The 20,003-nt window shown below is 41.9% G+C and overlaps 1 protein-coding gene across 12 annotated transcripts in view; it reads left to right on the plus strand.

The window, feature by feature from the left end:
• Positions 1-20,003, plus strand: part of ECPAS (Ecm29 proteasome adaptor and scaffold) — a 67,288-nt gene that overhangs the window by 12,780 nt on the left and 34,505 nt on the right. For 8 of the 12 annotated variants that reach the window (XR_013958691.1, XR_013958692.1, XM_080636880.1 and 5 more), the window contains exons 3-16: positions 498-614; positions 2,720-2,838; positions 4,087-4,239; positions 6,420-6,588; positions 7,161-7,300; positions 12,693-12,774; positions 13,033-13,152; positions 13,330-13,415; positions 13,681-13,759; positions 14,762-14,811; positions 15,314-15,380; positions 15,487-15,609; positions 17,736-17,839; positions 19,693-19,816. Coding sequence is in view for 10 of the 12 variants with exons in the window: in XM_080636880.1 (XP_080493006.1) it covers positions 498-614; positions 2,720-2,838; positions 4,087-4,239; positions 6,420-6,588; positions 7,161-7,300; positions 12,693-12,774; positions 13,033-13,152; positions 13,330-13,415; positions 13,681-13,759; positions 14,762-14,811; positions 15,314-15,380; positions 15,487-15,609; positions 17,736-17,839; positions 19,693-19,816 (1,533 nt within the window). In the remaining 2 variants the exon portion in view is untranslated. Of the gene's footprint in view, positions 1-497; positions 615-2,719; positions 2,839-4,086; positions 4,240-6,419; positions 6,589-7,160; positions 7,301-11,235; positions 11,473-12,692; positions 12,775-13,032; positions 13,153-13,329; positions 13,416-13,680; positions 13,760-14,761; positions 14,812-15,313; positions 15,381-15,486; positions 15,610-17,735; positions 17,840-19,692; positions 19,817-20,003 lie in introns of those variants that run through there. The other 4 variants (XM_080636886.1, XM_080636884.1, XM_080636885.1 and 1 more) reach the window with 4 other exon arrangements.

The raw sequence follows: 20,003 nt of genomic DNA on the forward strand, positions 1-20,003 counted from the left end.
AGCCACAGCAATGCAGATTTCCAAACCAGGCTCAGTTTTGTAGAATCACAGAATGGTTTGGGTTGGAAATGACCTTAAAGATCATCTAGTTCCACCACCTCTGCCTTGGGCTGGGACACCTTCCACTGGACCAGGTTGCTCGAAGCCCTGTCCAACCTGGTTTTGAGTTTTGAGGGGGAGTAACCAGCTATGTAGAAATACCTGGTCATCCTCAGTAATCATTTCTTCCTGGCATTTCTGTTGATGGAGGATATTGGTTGTGGCATGATTTGAGACTTCTTATGTGTTTGTCTTAACAGTGACTTTAGACATGTCAGAGTGTTTTCAGAATAATACAATAAATGATGAATGCCATATTCTTAGAAATTAAACAGTTGGGAATCTCAGCCTGATTTTTTTTATAATAGATCTGCACAGTGGACTGAGTGTGGTGTGTGGAGTCCAAAGTGGTCAAATTGATGGTGGTTCTTTCATGTTTTTTGTTTCCTTCCTGTCAGGTCATGGAGCTGCTGGTTCATCTGAATAAGCGCATCAAAAGTCGTCCAAAAATTCAACTTCCAGTAGAGACATTGCTAGTTCAATATCAGGATCCTTCTGCAGTGTCCTTTGTCACTGTAAGTGGCTCTTCTTCCAAGAACAGTTGCTGATTTACTTGTAACAAGCAGAATATTCTTTAAAACTGCATTTAGATATGTCAGCTTTCCTAGTAAGTGCGTTACTGTCATGAGGATGATGTTTTAAGAGATTTTTTATTTTTATTTTTTTTTTAACTAAACTTTATAGTCTGCTGTGAAACTTATTTTCGTGAAGCACCTACACTATTGATTCTGTTCAAATTACTGATAATTACCCCTGATATTTCGTGAAGGCATGAACTGTCATTTGTCCTGGTTTCAACTGGGATAGAGTTAACTTTCTTCCTAGTAGCTGGTACAATGCTGTGTTAAGATGGAGATGTTTTAGTCATTGCTTGGTAGCGCTTACCCTAAGTCAAGGACTTTTGTGACTCTCATGCTCTTCAGTGAGGAAGGGCACAAGAAGGCAGGAGAGAGCAGAGACAGGACACCTGACCCAAACTAGCCAAAGGGGTATTCCATACCACAGCACATCATGCTCAGTATAGAAACTGAGGGGAGTTGGCTAGGAAGGACCAGCCGCTGCTCAGGGTCAGGCTGGGCATTGATCAGTGGGTGCTAACTTGTGTCACTTCTTTGGGATTTTTTTTTTTTTTCCCCAGGGCATGGGGTTTAATTCCCTCCTCCCTCTCTCTATTTCCTGTTCTTGTATTTCATTTTACTTTTATGTAAATTATTAAACAATTTTCTCAACACATGCCACCCTGCGGGGGATGTGAGGAGTGAGCAAGCAATTGCATGGTACTTAGCTGCTGGCTGGGCTTAAACCATGACACGTTGCTTGTATTGTAGAGGGTCTGTTCACTGTTATAAGTTCTGTTTTGCAAGCAGCTACCAAACCTCACCCTGATATGTGCAGGATCAGGGTCTTAAAACATTGTTCGGTCTCAAAGTCTTACTTAAAACATCTGTATTTCTCTGATCACGTGAGAACCTGTATTTTTGTGTGTTTCAGGCCTAAGACCTTAGTTGAGCAAGAAAAGATGATGAAACCCTTATTTTATAGATGGGGAAACTTTACTAGAAGGTTTCATTCAATGTAGGTTAAAAAGCGAAAATAGTTTAGAAATGTTTTTGAGAAACTAGGAAGACAGTTTTCAACTCTGAATCTATTGCAAATCATCATCATGGGAATTAAAAAAAAAAGTGATAAAATCAGAGGGGAAACTGTCCCTATTGACTATTCAGTCATATACAGCATATATGGAAAACATAGCATTTTAGAAACTGATGAAGGAATGATTAGACTCTCAACAGCAGCAGTATGCAAGTAATCAGGTTAACTTTTAAGTAAGTGGGATTATCTGGAGTTCATCCTTTACAAATGGTCATGAGCTTCTAGAGTGCATGTGTAAGGTAGAGCAGTAAAACTGTCTTCTTTGAAGGCAGGCTTGACATGAGCTGTACTTTTGGGTGGACATGTCAAAAACCTGTTTTCATTCATGTCTCTGAGTGATGCATGTTGTGTTGTGCTATGAGGCTTCATTAAAATTTTAACAAGTACCACTGACAAAGAAGTATAAGACTTCTCACTTCAGCGCTTCTTCCAACCAGGTCATCGAACACACAATTCTCATCTCTGCAGTTCTTGACTGGGTTTGTATCAACATGATAGCAGTTAGATAGTCCAGTATTGGGTACTGCTCTGCTGTGCTGTCTTGTCACTGGACTCTGGATTGCACTTGCAGCTTTTAATTATGATGATTTAGAAACACATTTTCAAAAGAAGTCTTTCCTATGCTGATTACTTTGTGTTTATTCAATATTGCTTTTTATTTCAGAAATAAGTAAAAGAGAAATTATATTTGCTTTCCTTGAAGCTGTTCCTTGGGCAAAACTGCTGTTAGTGAAATTGGCAGCAAGTAAGAGAGGCTAGAGAGGGCTTTTTGCATTGTTGTTTTCCTCCTTTGAAAGGGGAGGTTCCCCTTTAATAGCTGTCAGTCCAGTCAGCCTTAGAATTTAGAAATTGGTCTTCCAAAACATATTATTTCCAGCACCTAATTATGTAACGCAACATTAGAGTTTAAAGAACAGATATTTGTTTTGCACTGTTGCAATATTGTGTGCTTTTTCTACTCTTTTAGAATTTTACCATAATTTATGTTAAGATGGGATACCCCCGTCTGCCTGTGGAAAAACAATGTGAATTGGCTCCAACACTTCTCACTGCAATGGAAGGGAAACCTCAACCACAGCAAGACAGGTATAACTTCTTATTCTTGGAGCAAATGCTGTTGATATTGGTTTAGTAAAATAATTTGTATCGCTTGTTAAAAGGTTGGGGTTTTTTTTTGTTGGTTTGTTTGTTTTTTCCTTTCCTTGGTGATTTCTTTGTTGCCTAGGATGTTCTTGGCTTGGATAATTTGAATCAGCCATCCAGTAGTTCGGGTGATACAAAGAATTCATATAATCTAACGTTAAAATAATATACAGGCTCTGCAGCAGCAGACTCCCGGTATGATAAGAGGGCCTGTGTTATGATGGATATGCCTGCCTATATCAGCCATCCATCTTCATCAGATTCTGGCTTAAGAGTAGACCGTCAGTACATATCATCTGTCCAGCAACTGCAATACCAATAAGAGTCTCAGATTGGAGACTCTAAATTGTGAGAACAGAAGTTCGTACTAAGTTGTAGTAAATAAAAAAGACTGAAGTTGCAACTGCTGTGTACTAAGACCTTCTAGAAAACTCTTAATCGTGGACCTGCTCCTTATTTATTTTGAGATGGGTTTCCACCATGCTGGCAGTGGAAAATGGCATTCAAATCATATCTTCATTCACTCTGTGTCACTGTGATAGTGTGAAGGTGTTTTTAAAATGACCTTATTTAAAGTTCTTGCAGTAAAATTTTGGTTCTGTTCATGAGATCAGTCTGAAAATACCTGATTGTTTTCTCTGGGATCATGGTTTTGACCTGTCTGAAAAGCAGTTACATAAGTGAAGAGAGCTTTGAGAAATCTGGCTATGTAATCAATATATTAATGTGCACTCTTTGGTGAAGCTGAGCCATATTAATCAACTTCTGCTCAAGGTAGACTCAGATTTAAAACTTTATATTTCTTATAGGTGAGACAGTCCTAGCCTGTATTTTGTGGCACAACTCCGAAGCACTAGAAGTCTGGACACAGGCAGTTGGCTTTATCTGTCCAGATGTGTATGTGTGTGCATGCATGCTTTTTTTTATATATATATATATATATGCACACACACACACGTGTTCTGTTTTAAGTGGAAATCCTAGTTTATCTTCTGTTATCTTCTGCCTTCAATTTTTAAGTACATCAGGTGGCAAATAGAGGCCTCTGGATTGTGAATCGGTTTAACTTTTGCTAAGATTTTTCTTGCTATTAAGGACCAACTTTGTTGTTAAAGGCTTCTCTCTTAAATGTTAAGAATAAACAGGTGTGGTTTTTTTAAATGGTTGCAGTAAATATAATTGTTTTTTCAGCCTAATGCATCTTCTAATACCAACCCTTTTTCACATGAAATACCCTGCTGAACCACTGAAAGCAGCAGCTTCTCCTTTTAATCTTGCTGAAAAACCAAAGACTGTACAGCTGCTTTTGGACTTTATGTTGGATGTTCTTCTTATGCCTTATGGGTAAGTAAGACTTAATACCAGTCTTCTTTAGTACTGATGTGTTCTTTGTGTGAAACATTACGAACTGCACACTTGGAAACTCATTTATGAAAGTATGCTGTCATTTCCTAGCTTGGATGAAGCCAGTTACATGTTACAGTAAGACACATGATACATTACATGTTTCAGTAAGACACAAGGCAAGGTCCTAGTTTTAAGAATGGGATCATCATCTTTTTTATTTAACAAAATGTCTTTCTGGTTAATTGGGTGTCACGCTATTCTGTCCTTGACCTCTTTTGGGGAGCAAAGTGAAGCTATGAGACCTGTGAGCTATCTGTTAAATAACTAAACCTTTAAAATAGAAGCCAGATCAAAATGTGTGCTCATCTTCCTGCAGTGAAGTTTTAAGGCTTATTCCTGCAAGGTCATAAGCAAGTGTAATCTCTGAAAGCTTCTGCTTTCCAGAATCGAACCTTTGATAACAAGAATTGTCTTTTATCTCTGTTCCAATGGAAAAACATTGCGACTATAATAGCATGTCTCAATGTGAGCACTGTTCCTGAAGGCAAGAAGGGTTTACAGAGCAACTTAAATTTACTGACCACTGCTCTTTGGGAATCTTCTCTAGTATCTAAAATCAATACTTTCTAAAAATCTATTTTCCGCTAACTTTTTTAGTGTCTTTGTACTGCTAAGGGAGTTTTTGCTTTGAAAGAAAATAGAAATAATTTTTAAAATTAAACACTTTTTTTCTTTTTTTTCTTTTTTTTCCCTGACAGTTCATAGATTCCTGTAGTATTTTTCTGAGCACTTAGCTCTTGCTCAAGTGGATTGCTCTAAAGGAATGACTTTTAAAATAGTGAGCAAGTGATGTTTCTCCATGTAGCTTTGCTGGAGGCCATACTTCCATCCGATGTTTTGCGGGCCACTTCCTTACCATTTGAGTGTGTAGAGTCTTGCAGCTTATAGTTTAAAGCACCTAGTCTGCTCCTCTGTTCATAGCTCACACTCTTCAGGTTGCCTAAGTTTATGCTTTTGGCCTTGCCAACACACTACTGTGGTTGTAGCAGCTTCAGAAGATGAAGTCTTCGGGCTTTGCAGTAAGACTTTAATTCATTCCATGATTTTGCATTCTGGACGAGCACAACAACTTTTAAATACTCAGAGACCTCAAGGGTAGGGGCTGAAGGGGTCTTCATCTATCCTGTAGTTTTGGGTCTCTCAGTTTTGCTCCCTGGTGTAAGACAGTTTGCAGCTATTTACAACCAAGTTATGCCCAGTAGAACTTGCTCTGTCATTGCCCAGTTGCAAATTAGCCTTGCCAGTCTGCACGTAGTAAAAACCACCAGAAAGCCTAACTGTAGGGCTTAAAGCTCATAGTGAAGTCCAAGTGTTTAAAGTTTTAACTAAAGAGACTTGGGATGAATGTTTATCCTTATTGTGTCTGTTTACTTTCTTTTGTTACCTGTGTGCTGAATGCAAAACAGATTATGGCTGATTGGAGCAAAATAATTATTGTTGGTCTCTGCATTACAATTCTGATGCCCTTCATGCGTTGACCAGCTTTCAAGGATACAGAGATGGAGTGGCTTCTGTGGGAGTATGGAGATATTCACAGGGCAGCTAGACTAGCCAGCCTCCAAAAAGCCTTAAGATCTGTAAACTCAACCTTTATGATTTCTGCTTTCCTTCCCTGCCCAGCACTAAACCTCCTACTTTCCAAGATACTTTTTATTTATATTTCATATCAAGGGCTGTTTCCTGCCACTTCATTTGCATATGCTTCATTATTGCCCTTGTTATGTTTGCATTCATTTTCCATAGAAATAGTACAAATGTTATTAAAGCTTTTAGCACAGGTTTCTCAAATGCAGTACTGTTGGGAGTATTCCTTTCTAATACAAAAGAGATCATTCTGTCTGCTTTTTAACCTGAGATAACTCTCAGAAATGCCAGTGGAACCTTCGCTTTCCTAACTGAGGTTTGTTTTCAAACAACTATAATGAGATTGTTTCAGCTTTTGCAGAATATGCTGGGATAACTGGTGTCTGAGTTCAACAGAGTAAAATTCTGTCTTACGTCAGTCATGGCATTAATTAAAGAAGAACAACTGAAGTTGGACAGGTTATATGTATTACTCCATTCCAGCAATGTGGATTAGTAAAGCCTCTAATGAACTTACTTTCCCACCTGCTCAGGTTTGTATTGAATGAATCTCAGAGTCGACAAAACATGCCCTCGGGCCAGGGCTCTTCATCGAGTAGTGTGGGAGGTCCTGGAATTCCTCAGCCACCTCCAGGGATGAGCTTTTATGCAGCCAAAAGGGTAATTGGAGATAGCCCGTGGACACCAGAGCTACTAGAACAGGTACTTGTAGATGCAAGGCTGATCCTTGGTGAACTTGGGGTGGTAGCAGGGGTGGCTATAGACAGAGGAATGAAAGGCCAGAGGCAAAATACATAACTAATTCTGACCAGGTTTTCAGTTCCCCTGAGTTCCCCCTGAGGGAATTTATTGAAGGAGTTTACATGATGCCTTATGGAACTTTGCAGTGGTGAGACAGGGTGGGAGGTGCCAGCAGCTGTCAGGGCTGGTTAGGAAGCAACCATGGCAGCAGCCTACTCTTGCATTTTCCTCCTGAACAAAGTTGCAAAACTCTTCTGTTGATGAAGTGTTCCTTTTTAGCAGAGAAGCAGTAAAGTATCCCTACTTGATATATGATGCTGATATGCGATAATTGATATGTGATGCTGGTACTTTGCCACAGTTTACTGCTTTGAGAGGAGGCAAGAAGAAGGCGCTGCTAAAGAGATGGAGAGATTGTGGACTTACCCCTAGCAAGCAGAAGCCATCATTTCAGACAGCTGAACTACTGTGATTATTGTGACATATACTTTCTTGTCAGTAACACTGCCTTTACTTTCTTCACTGTTGAACAGTGTAAACTGGGTATAGTGAAGTTCATTGAAGCTGAGCAAGTGCCCGAACTTGAAGCTGTTATACACCTGGTTGTAGCCTCCAGTGATACAAGACACAGTGTTGCCACAGCTGCAGATCTGGAACTAAAGAGCAAACAAAGGTACAAGTTTGGATCTTTGGAAAAAAATTATGCTAGTGTTCCTAACAAAGCTAGCTGCAGTTAATACAATGCTCCAGAGACACTGCTCTGAAAGGAGGAAGGCTGCAGTCCCCTGCATACCTGTGAAGCTGCCCACAGAGCTGGGAATGGTGTGGCTCAGTCTTGCAGCTGGGATTGTTACTTGGCTCTGGAGCTGACACCTTTAGCTGTCTGTTTTCAATCATCTTTAGAATTGTTTTTGAGCTATTTTCTTACTCTTTGGTTTCCAGATTGCCCTCTCTGGACTATCAGTGGTCAATAACACCTTAGTAAGTGAATCACAGCTGATCAACCTATCTATATGGTCTTTGCCAGAAAAAATGCTTTCATTTAATTTATTAAGGAAGTAAAGAGACTGTAATTGTGGAGTGGACCATAGTCTAGGAAGTTTGGCAGCCACCATTTTCTACATTATTAAGTTTTTGCTCTTCTTCAGTCCCTTTTTTATCATCTAAAGATAATGCTTCTCTCTTTAACCCTTCAAGAGCCCACAGTAATAGCTGATGGTACTATTTGCTGAATCACTGATCATGCAAGGTTTGCTGGCTCATATAGGAGATTTGGAGTGACAGAGGCCTGCTTTTGTTGCCAAAGGTTAGGTGGCTTTTGTATTACTGGAAGTATAGGACTACTTAACTTTGAGTCAGGTAAGTAATGTGAAATCCTCTCCATTTGAATCTATTCACGTGCCTCAATTGCTCCAGGGAAATTATTCTAGTAGGTGATGATGATGTACAGCAAGAATGGAATTTGCCATGGTGATAACATTGTCAAGCTTGAGGAACAGCATCGCTTAGAAAAACAAGATGTAATTTCTTTGTTCTCTGAAAGGTACATAGTCTGATGTACAAAAAAATGTGTGCTACCTGTGTGGAGCTTCCACCTAGCACCCTATTTTGCAAAATAGCTGGCAATAAAATACCTCATCTTTGTGTGTATATTAGTGTTCTGCACACCAGTTAATAATCCCACTTCTGGGACAACAGTGACAGCCTGGTTAAGGAAGGCAGTCTCTCCTTCGTGCTTGTCTCATTTTTCCCTAGCAGAGCATGAGACTCAGAAAGTCCTTGGTCAGAGTAAACATGACTTGGCAACAACTAAAAACATCGGTGTTATCAGTGTTGTTCCCAGGTTAAAAGTCAAAACTTACAGCACTGTACCAGCTACTAATAAGGAGAAAAATGACTGCTACTGCTGAACCCAGGACAGTATCCACCCCTTATTCCATACCATTCACGTTGTGCTCACATCCCACATTTTTCAATATACCGTCACTCTTGTCTCATATAAATATATGCATACACACACATACACAAAGAGAGAGATATCATTCCTTAGTGCATGGACCAATCCCTATAAAGCTGCTGAGTTCATCTGGTTCAGTGATGTCTGGCTCCATCTCTTGTAACAGTCTTTCAGAGCAGGAGGTATGGTGCGCCGTGTTGGACTGTTGCCTGCTGATGACACTGCAGAAGTCATCTGGTCACTGCTGAGCTTGTCTGGTTTTGCCAAAGTTCATTCTTTGTTGGGATGATTGTCAGAGGGAAGTCAGGGCCAGTTGCTGGTGACCTGAAGACATCTAGTTGGTGGGCTATGAAAGTGCTACAAAGCAGGCAACAGCATGCAACTGAGTTCATTGGCTGTTTTTCCCCAAAATCAAATCTCCTTGAGGTACGCATCGGACTTCCCCGTCTTCCCGCATTACCCATAAAGTATATCTGTGTCCCTGAGCAAAAGCAATCCCACGAGTGGGTTTGCGTTCACCTGAAGCAGGAATAACCCAGACTGTCTTCCCCAGCATATTCTTTATGTGCACCCCAGGAACTTTATCGCCTTCTACAGTATGTAAAAGTTCTGACTGGGCTGGGCCAGCCTTGTTGGCAGATCCTCTGGTGTTGACCAACCGGGTGGCTTTTGTTAAATGGGTATCCCAATGTTCAAAAGTCCCAGCACCCATTGCTCTCAGTGTAGCTTTTAACAGCCCATTGTACCGTTTGATTTTCCCAGAGGCTGGTGCATGGTAAGGGATGTGATATATCCACTCAATACCATGCTCTTTGGCCTAAGTGTGTATAAGGTTGTTCTGGAAGTGAGTCCCATTGTCTGACTCAGTTCTCTCTGCGGTGCCGTGTTGCCACAAAATCTGTTTCTCAAGGCCCAGGATAGTGTTCTGGGCAGTGGCATGGGGCACAGCGTATGTTTCCAGCCATCCGGTGGTTGCTTCCACCATGGTAAGCACATGGCGCTTGCCTTGGCGGGTTGGTGGGAGTGTGATATAATCAATCTGCCAGGCCTCCCCATATTTGTACTTCAGCCATCATCCTCCATACCAAAGAGGCTTTAACCGTTTGGCTTGCTTAACTGCAGCACATGTTTCACACTCGTGAATAACCAGGGCAATAGTGTCCATTGTTAAGTCCACCCCTCGATCACAGGACCATCTGTACGTTGCATCCCTGCCCTGATGGCCTAAAGTGTCATGGGCCCACCGGGCCAAAAATAATTCACCCTTATGTTGCCAATCTAAGTCCATCTGAGCCACTTCAATCTTAGCAGCTTTATCCACTTGTTGGTTGTTCTGGTGTTCTTCAGTGGCCCAACTCTTGAGTACATGGGCGTCTACATGGCGTACCTTCACCATCAAGTTCTGCACCCAGGCAGTGATATCTTGAAACAGTGCAGCAGCCCAGATGGGTTTACCTCTGCGTTGCCAGTTGCTCTGCTTCCATTGCTGCACCCACCCCCACAGGGCATTTGCCACCATCCATGAGTCAGTATAGAGATAAAGTACTGGCCACTTTTCTCGTTCAGCAATGTCCAGGGCCAGCTGGATGGCTTTCACCTCGGCAAACTGACTCGATTCACCCTCTCCTTCAGCAGTTTCTGCAACTTGTCGTTGAGGACTCCATACGGCTGCCTTCCATTTCCGATGCTTTCCCACAATACGGCAGGACCCATCAGTAAACAAGGCAGACTGCTTTTCACTTTCTGACAGTTTATTATGTGGTGAGGCCTCTTCAGCACGCATCACCTCCTCCTCTGGTGACATTCCAAAATCTTTGCCCTCTGGCCAGTCCATGATGACTTCTAGAATGCCTGGACGACTGGGATTTCCTATTCGAGCTTGTTGTGTAATTAGTGCAGCCCATTTACTCCATGTAGCATCAGTTGCATGATGTGTAGAGGAGACCCTGCCTTTGAACATCCAGCCCAGCACTGGCAACTGGGGTGCCAGGAGGAGCTGTGCTTCAGTGCCAATCACTTCTGAAGCAGCTCAAACCCCTTCACAGGCTGCCAGTATCTCTTTCTCAGTTGGGGTATAGCTGGCCTCAGATCCTTTGTATCCCCGACTCCGAAAGCCGAGGGGTCGACCTCGAGTCTCCCCTGGAGCTTTCTGCCAGAGGCTCCAGGTAGGACCATTCTCCCCGGCTGCGGTGTACAGTACATTTTTTACATCTGGCCTGGTCTGGACTGGTCCAAGGGCTACTGCATGAACTGTCTCATGTTTAATTTGCTCAAAGGCTTGTTGTTGCTCAGGGCCCCATTTAAAATCATTCTTCTTCTGTGTCATATGATAGACAGGGCTTACAATCAAACTGTAATTTGGGATGTGCATTCTCCAGAACCCCACAGCACCCAAGAAAGCTTGTGTTTCTTTCTTATTAGTTGGTGGAGACATTGCTGTTATCTTGTTGATCACATCTGTGGGGATCTGGCGACGTCCATCTTGCCATTTTATTCCCAAAAATTGAATCTCCTGTGCAGGTCCCTTGACCTTACTTCGTTTTATGGCAAAACCAGCTTTCAGCAGGATTTGGATTATTTTCCTCCCTTTCTCAAAGACTTCTTCCACTGTATCGCCCCACCTGATAATGTCATCCATGTATTGCAGGTGTTCTGGAGCTTGCCCCTGTTCCAGTGCAGTCTGGATCAGTCCATGGCAGATGGTAGGGCTGTGTTTCCACCCCTGGGGCAGTTGGTTCCAAGTGTACTGGACACCCCTCCAAGTAAAAGCGAACTGTGGCCTGCACTCTGCTGCCAAAGGAACTGAAAAAAATGCATTGGCAACATCAATGGTGACTACCACTTGGCTGCCTTTGACTCCAGTTCACACTGAAGTTCTAACATGTTCGGTACGGCAGCACTCAATGGTGGTGTGACTTCATTCAGGCCACGATAGTCTACCCTTAGTCTCCACTCTCCGTTAGACTTTCGCACTGGCCATATGGGGCTACTAAAGGGTGAGTGGGTCCTGCTGATCACTCCCTGGCTCTCCAGTCTACGGATCAGTTTATGGATGGGAATCAGGGAGTCTCGGTTGGTGCGATATTGCCGCCGGTGCACTGTTGTGGTCACGATTGGCACTTGTTGTTCATCAACCTTCAGCAACACCACAACAGAAGGATTCTCTGAGAAATCAGTCAAGGTGGACAGCTGCTGAATTTCCTCTGTCTCCAAAGCAGCAATACCAAAAGCCCATCGGTACCCTTTTGGGTCTTTGGGCTCCTGAGGTAGTCTATGCCAAGGATAAAGATACGTGGAGCCTCTGGACCAGTCACAATGGGGTGCTTTTGCTGTTTCTTCCCAGTCAGGCTGATTTCAGCCTCCAGTACAGTCAGCTCTTGGGATCCTCCTGTCGCTCCAGAAATATAAATGGGTTCCAACCCTTGATAGCTCGATGGCATCAGGGTACACTGTACACCGGTATCTACTAGAGCCTTATACTTTTGTGGGACTGATGTGCCAGGCCATCTGATCCTAGATGGATCAGATAGTCCTAGAATTAAAAATACCCTCTTCCCTATTTAGATGTCAAAGCACTGAGGTTGATGATTCACTGGAACAGGTTGCTCAGAGAAGCTGTGGCTGCCCCATCCCTGGAAGTGCTCAAGACCACCTTGGATGGGACTTTGAGCAACCTGGTGTAGTGGAAGGTGTCCCTGCCCATGGCAGGTGTTGGAGCTGGATGATCTTTAATGTCCCTTTCAACCCAAACCATTCTGTGGTGGTTTCTAGAACATGCAGAGGTTTATTAACAGGTGACCATTCTGTATTCAATCAGCAGACTACTGTCTTTTATATGCCTTGTTTCTGTGGAAGAGAAAGAATCATGTAGGTTTCTCACAAATTATTTAGAATTATGTTGTCAAAATTTGCAGGTGAAATTTGTAATAACTTCACACTCCTTATGATTATGTATTATATGAATGTGGGAGGAGTAATTAGATGTCAAACTAGATGTATTAAAGCTCTGAAGAATATGAATATGATGCTAAATGCTGTAAAGCATATACTGTAAAAAATGGACGTTGGAATCGTAACGTTGGTGTTCAATGTGGTTTTTTTTCTTTAGTGTAATTGACTGGAACAATCCTGCTATCATCAACAAAATGTATAAAGTGTATCTTGGGGATATACCACTGAAAACCAAGGAGGTAAGATTTGCCTTCAGAATTGCATACCTGCTTGATTTCAGAATGTGTGATTTTAGTTGCCTTACTTTAGTTGGAGAAGACATATATGTCTCTTAAATCTATCCCTTCCTTTGATCTCTGCCTTCACTGAACATTTTTGCTGTTGAATAATTTTTTTTCTGTGTCCCAGTGTGTTCTGATTTGCGGAATATAGTTCAAGTGACTTAGAAAGTACTGCTGTCCAAAGATGCGCTATATTATTCTAACTCTTTCTAACAGGGATCTGTTCTGAAGCCAGAAATGAAACGAGAGTCAGTCAGCACCCGTGTTAAATTAAAGATAGTTCCTCATCTTCTGCGATCCAGGCAAGCTGCAGAAACGTTCCCAGCTAATATTCAGGTAATGCTTACATTCCAAAGCTGTTCTGCCTAGTGAGCTTGACAGTATAGTTCATCTAGCACTTAAGAAAGGGAAGCAGTGTAACTTACAACAGTGTTCAAACAAGAAGGGGAATTAGAAAACCTTTAAAAGTAAAGCCAGGCACTCTGTGATCTGCTCTTTATTCCTTTTGGCCAGGTGGTTTATGATGGACTCTTTGGTGCAAACACAAATGCAAAACTAAGAAGTCTGTCCTTGCAGTTTGTGCATCATATTTGTATCATGTAAGTAATTCAGAAAGCATGATGGTTTTTAGCTCTTTTCCCAGAAGTCTCTCTGTTCACTAAATACGTAACTGGACTAAGGGCATAGAAAGAGTACTAAACCTCATAGAAAGTAGGATTTTTTCTTCATTCCTAAAATATCTCTGTGTGTAGTTGCATGCATTAAGCTGTAATTTCTCATTTTAACAGAGTTGAGATACTGTGAGAAGATACTTCTGAGGGATGCAAAAGATAATATTTTGTTTGTTGATATCTCTAATTGCAGTTGTCCAGAAAGTAAAATAAAGCCATTAGGCCCGATGCTTTTAAATGGACTTACAAAGCTGATCAATGAATACAAAGAGGTAAGGTGAAAGGCTCTTTACTCTAGAGCTATAATTCATCATAGGAATACAGGCAAAAGACAAATATCTTTATAATGGAAACTGATAAATCTCTTTCTTGTAGTTGCCTTAGATGAGTATCAAAGATTAGTGTTTAAGGAATTCTGTTGGAAGAGAAGCAAAAAGGCTATAGGGAGAAACTGTTTAACAGATTTAACTGTTCAACTGTTTAACAGATACAGATAGGTTCTCAGACACTATTTGCAAAGTTTCAGGAAACGTACAGTAGCATCTAGCTGCTGTTACTCATTACTCTAGAGCACACAGGGGCCTCAGTGTGCATACCCCCTTGTGATAAGCAGCTGTATAGGTCTGCTTGTAATACCGTCCATTCTGTCTGTACAGGGATAGTATTGCTGTGAGAGACACAGCACAAAGAGAACTGAAAATGCCAGTCTGGTCAAAGAGTGTCATTTTGTAAAAAAACATTCCCCATGATACTCTTTTATGTATCTTATGAAGGGCTGATGTTGCAGATCACCTCTTCTGCAGCTTTGATCCTTGGATATGACCTTCTGACCTGAGTTGGTGTTTGAACATGTGAGCCTCCCTTGCCTTTGGGAAAGGCATAAAAAGGAGTGTTCAGGAAGAAGGAAGCCCCTATATAAGCGTGCTGCATTGGTCATCTGCAGGATTCATTGTGCAAACAGCTTCTTTTGTGTAAAGCTGCTGTTTAGGGCGAGTGGAAGGTATCTGTCTCATTGCTACTGTTTCATATAGTTGCTGAATCTGATTACTGTCTCTCTTGAAATAAAATATGATTAGCTGAGATGAGAAGGAAGATTTAAACTTTGTCTCCATTTGCAATTTTCTGTTTCAATTTGATGTTCCAGTATTCTTTGCCCATGAAAGCCTGCTTGAGCATTTTGAAGACAGGATTTAAAATAAATGTTTAATTATAAGAGGTGTGCCTTTATTTATTCCTGGTTTTGCTGAATTTTATTCATTGTTTTATCATTCAAGGATTCAAAACTGCTCTCAATGGCATATTCAGCGGTTGGAAAGCTCTCAAGGTAACTGAAGCTCCATTTAAGGAATGGGACATTGATTCATTTTTCCAGAGCAAGCTGTTAATTTATCAGCAGCAAGCTTCATGCCATCTGCCAATTTTGCTATTGACTGTACAGTGCAAAGAAAAGCATTCTTCTTGTGACACCTCCAAAGTTGTAGAAAGAAATATGTTTTTAGCTGGTAGCTTCTCTAGCAGTGATTAATGGCAGCTCATGAATTATGCACAGAATTAATCCACTTTTCTGGATTGCCATAATTTTAAGGAATGTACAGCAAAGACCAGAAGGCATGAAACTATACAAGTGGTTTTTTCAATGTTACGTTGGTAACCTAAGTGATTGTTCATAGAATACCTCACTTTCCAAACTGTGTTTAGTTTGGAAACGAACTGGCAGTTTTATTTGACAAATAAAATGTGGGATGAGGGGTAAGACCAATGAAATGTGAAGCATTTCAATTTAAAAAAAACAAAAACACTTCATGAATGAAAATATCTTGTTTCAGCCGAATGCCTCAGCTCTTCACTAAGGACATTGCACTGGTACAGCAGTTTTTTGAAGCTTTATGTAAGGTGGGTGCTCGCAGGGTTTTGGGGAATTGCTAAGATTTTGTGCTGGTTTTGCTTAATTCTTGTCGCTGTACATTGTAAAGTGAAAACTCTTATTTTGGTACTGCAGGAAGATGCTGATACTAGGCTTGCCATTCAGGAGGCTTTGTCTATGATGGTTGGAGCGTACACTAACTTGGAAGGAGCCCAGCGTACCCTGATGGAAGTTCTTGTAGCTTCTTATTTAATAAAGGTATTTTCAATTGAGTCAAAATTAAGTAACTTAAAAAAAAAAACAAACAAGCTCTATTAATTGTTTTCCTTTTTCCTGACACTTTTCCTGTACTTTTGGAGCAGATCTTTTTCTTACTGAATGTATTGGCCTGTCTGGGAGAAGGGGAAGTGTGTACATGCTCAGATGAAGTATTTTTAATACTATACAGTGGCTGCAAGAAGGGTGGCAGTGCAGTTTTCAATTTGTGTTCTGTTTTGTAGAAACAAAGTTGTTGTGATTGTGCTGTATGCTTTTTCAGTCTTTTAAGAAGACTCTGAGAAGGAGATGCCTCAAGGACAGTGTCTTGTGAAATGTTTTGTGAAAGCAAGAGTCAGCTAGAAAGGATCATTCACTGTTTAGTTGGGATTTCAGTATGCTGTGATTTCTAACATTATCCCCCTGCTCTGGCAGGGGGATTGGACTAGATGATCTTTTGAGGTCCCTTCCAATCTCTAACATACTGTGATACTGTGATAAAAGAACCTCCTTAGGAACTCAGCCGTGAGATGCTAATCTGGAGGAAACCACACTTCACTACTGTCTTACTTCACTGAGTATCGTGTTTGTGTTCAGAATTCCCAGAGGTCTGGGTTTTCAGAAAGAGTATTTTTTGTATTCTCTGTGTTTGCATGGTTACTCGAGGAGATTGTGGAGGTGTATGTATTTCTAGTGGTGGTACTAGGAACTGTGTAAGAATCTGTTTTCATGACCTGTTTCGCCTGGGTGCTTGAGTGATCTAGCTGTCCAGGAAATACCCTTTTGAGACTATGACATGGACAGTGGGATTGAGGGCGCCTTCAGCAAGTTTGCTGATGACACCAAGCTGTGTGGTTCGGTTGATATGCTGGAGGGAAGGAATGCCATCCAGAGGGACCTTGACAGGCTTGCCAGGTGGGCTGATGCCAACAATATGAGGTTTAACCATGCCAAGTGCAAGGTCCTACACCTGGGTTGGAGCAATCCCAGGCACAGATACAGGTTGGGCAAAGAAGAGATTCAGAGCATCCCTGCGGAGAAGGAGTTGGGGGTATTGGTCGATGAGAAGCTTAACATGAGCCTGCAGTGTGCGCTCACAGCCCAGAAAGCCAACCGTATCCTGGGCTGCATCAAAAGGAGCATGACCAGCAGGTCGAAGGAAGTGATCCTGCCCCTCTACCCTGCTCTTGTGAGACCTCACTTGGAGTATTGCGTGCAGTTCTGGTGTCATCATAAAAAGGACATGGAACTGTTGGAACAAGTCCAGAGGAGGGCCACGAGGATGATCAGGGGACTGGAGCACCTCTCCTGTGAGGACAGGCTGAGAAAGTTGGGGCTGTTCAGCCTGGAGAAGAGAAGGCTGCGTGGAGACCTCATAGCAGCCTTCCAGTATCTGAAAGGGGCCTGTATGGATGCTGGGGATGGACTCAGCATTAGGAACTGTAGTGACAGGACAAGGGGTAACGGATTCAAACGTAAACAGATTGGATATAAGGAAGAAATTCTTTACTGTGAGGGTGGTGAGGCACTGGAATGGGTTGCCCAAGGAAGTTGTGAATGCTCCATCCCTGGCGGTGTTCAAGGCTAGGTTGGACAAAGCCTTGGGTGACATGGTTTAGTGTGAGGTGTCCCTACCCATGGCAGGGGGTTTGGAACTAGATAATCTTAAGGTCCTTTCTAACCCTAACTATTCTATTATTCTATGATTCTATCTGAACCCAGTAGAGAGTGCAGTGACCCTAAGCTAATGTTTCTTTTCCACCTCTTATGAAGCTGTGCTGCTTCTAAATGCAGCTCTGTTTTGTGTAGGTAGATGATGTCAAAACTGCCTGGGTGGGGCATTACAGATGTCTAAGAAATAGCAATAACTCTTATTTATGGTTTCACAAAATGTGTGTGCATTTAATAGAACATTTCATTCCTCATTTGTGTATGTATGAGAAGCTTGCTTTTCTGTTCTGTCTCCTGCCATATGAAGTGTTAGCAAGAACTGTGTTTAAAAATGTTCAAACTTTGAGTGATGTTGGTACCAGAGGACAAAACAGATGACTTATGATTTACAAGTGGTAATTGGTCATTAGTACATTCATTTAAAATTTAACCATATGTCTGTGTCTCTTCTCTTTAAGCCTGAAGTTCAAGTACGTCAAGTGGCTGTGAAATTTGCTAGCACAGTGTTCCCTCCAAATCATATTCCATCCAGATACTTACTCCTGTTAGCTGCAGGAGACCCGTAAGTTGTTTTCTTTTGAAGTTATTTTCACATATATACACACACATATCTATGTTTGCATTCAGTATATATTTGGATGCAATATGAATGCATATATGAATCCTTGAGAGGTGGGCCTGTGCTAACCTCACAAAGTTCAACAAGGCCAAGTGCAAGGTCGTGCACCTGAATAGGGGAAATCCCAAGCAACACAAATACAGGCTGGACGGAGAATAGATTGAGAGCAGCCCTGAGGGGAGGAACTTGAGGGTGTTGCTTGTCCTCAACATGAGCTTGAGGAAAGTCAATCGCATTCTGGGCTGCATCAGAAGAGGTGTGCCCAGCAGATTGAGGGAGGTCATTCTTCCCCTCTACTCCACTCTTGTGAGACCCCACCTCCAGGACTGTGTTCAGCTCTGAGGCCCCCAACACAAGGAGGACATGGAGCTGTTAGAGTGAGCCCAGAGGAGACCATGAAGATGATCAGAGGGCTGGAGCACCTCTTCTGTGAAGACAGGCTGAGAGAGTTGGTCTTGTTTAGCTCAGAGAAGAGAAGGCTCCAGGGAGACCTTAGAGAAGTCTTCCAATCGCTAAAAGATGCCTACAGGAAAGCTGGAGAGGGACTCTTTACAAGTGCATGTAGTGACAGGGCAAGTGGTAATGGCTTTAAACTGACAAAGGGTAGATTTAGATTAGACATTAGGAAGAAGCTCTTTTCTGTGAGGGTGGTGAGGCCCTGGCACAGGTTGCCCAGGGAAGGTGTGGCCCTGGCAGTGTTCAAGGCCAGGTTGGAGAGGGCTTTGAGAAACCTGATGTAGTGGAAGGTGTCTATGCTCATGGCAGGAGAGTGGGAACTAGATGATTGTTAATGTCTCTTCCAACCCGAACTGTTCTGTGATTCTGTTATATATAATGGAATATATATATGTGTATGTGTGTATGTAGGTATGTATATAAAAACTCACTGAAAATAAAGTGTGATAATTTGGAAATTAACCTTTACATAGGAGCATTCTTGGACCTGTGGAGATTTGTTATTGTGCCCTATGGTCACCTTTGGCTCAGATTCTGAGTCTGCTAACTGATCAGAGACTGCTGTCAGTAAAGCATTTTGTGTTAATGATCAGTTGCAATTGCGAGGAAAAACCGAATTAACTGAAATCACCTTTACAGTAGCTAGGAGTTATTTTTCCTGGCAAATTCTATCAATCTACTTTCAGCCTGTATTTGCGAAGTGTGAGGAGCATGCACTTGTGAAAGTTGCCATTCTGCTGAGGAGTAATTGACTCATTAAATTACAGCAGTCGTTTCATTTGCAGTTTTCTATTACTGCAGTTTAAGTGGTGAGGCTTTTTCCAACTTGCTTTAATTGTTCGGGGTTTTTTTGTGAGTTCCTTGTAACTAAGAAAGGCTAAGCATATCAACTGCTACAAATTCCTCTATCGTTGCAGTATTGGCACAGTTTCAAGAGTTGATGTGCTGCTAAGCAGATAACCATAAACCTAGTTATGTGTCAGCTGAAGCTTGAATATAGGAAGTGATGGGGAGGAGGAGCAGGTAGGAAAACAAGTATGTGGTAGTCAGGAGCTGGTGGTAAACACTAGCAGGATATAAGAAGAACAGAAATGGGCTGATCCAGACTGTTTTGCAAAGGCTAAACTTTTTCTTCCCCCTCTTTTCCCCCTCCCCCCCATTTAACAAATTGTTAAATATTTTAAGGCAAGGGTTTTTTCCACTTCCTTGTGAAAAAAAAAAAAAAGAATCTCATTTAAAAACTGTTCTGTATCCTCCAGCTTCCCAAGATATCTTATTGCTCATTAAAGGCCATTTGTTCTGTGCAAATAATGTCTGTTCACTATCGTTTCTTCTGAAAGGCGAGAGGAGGTACATGGAGAAGCTCAGCAGGTGCTGAGAACATTTCCTGGTAAAAATGAAAAGGAGAGTTCTGGGAAGCAGATGCCTTCCTTCCCTGAAATGGTCCATTACATTCAAGATAAGGTATGGTGCTTCTGTCCCTGTAAATGACACATACATGTATGATGCTCCGGTGTGTAGTAAGTGTGGTCTTCCCTGTATCCATCTCCCTCATCTCCCCTGAGGAGTAAAGTTAAGTAAAATCACATTGAAGACCACACATGTTACTGCTTTGCCAAGATTAGCAATCATTGTTACCTTCTGCTGGCAA

This window comes from Psittacula echo (genome assembly GCF_963264785.1).
Source record: "Psittacula echo genome assembly, chromosome: Z".
NCBI lineage: Eukaryota > Metazoa > Chordata > Aves > Psittaciformes > Psittacidae > Psittacula > Psittacula echo.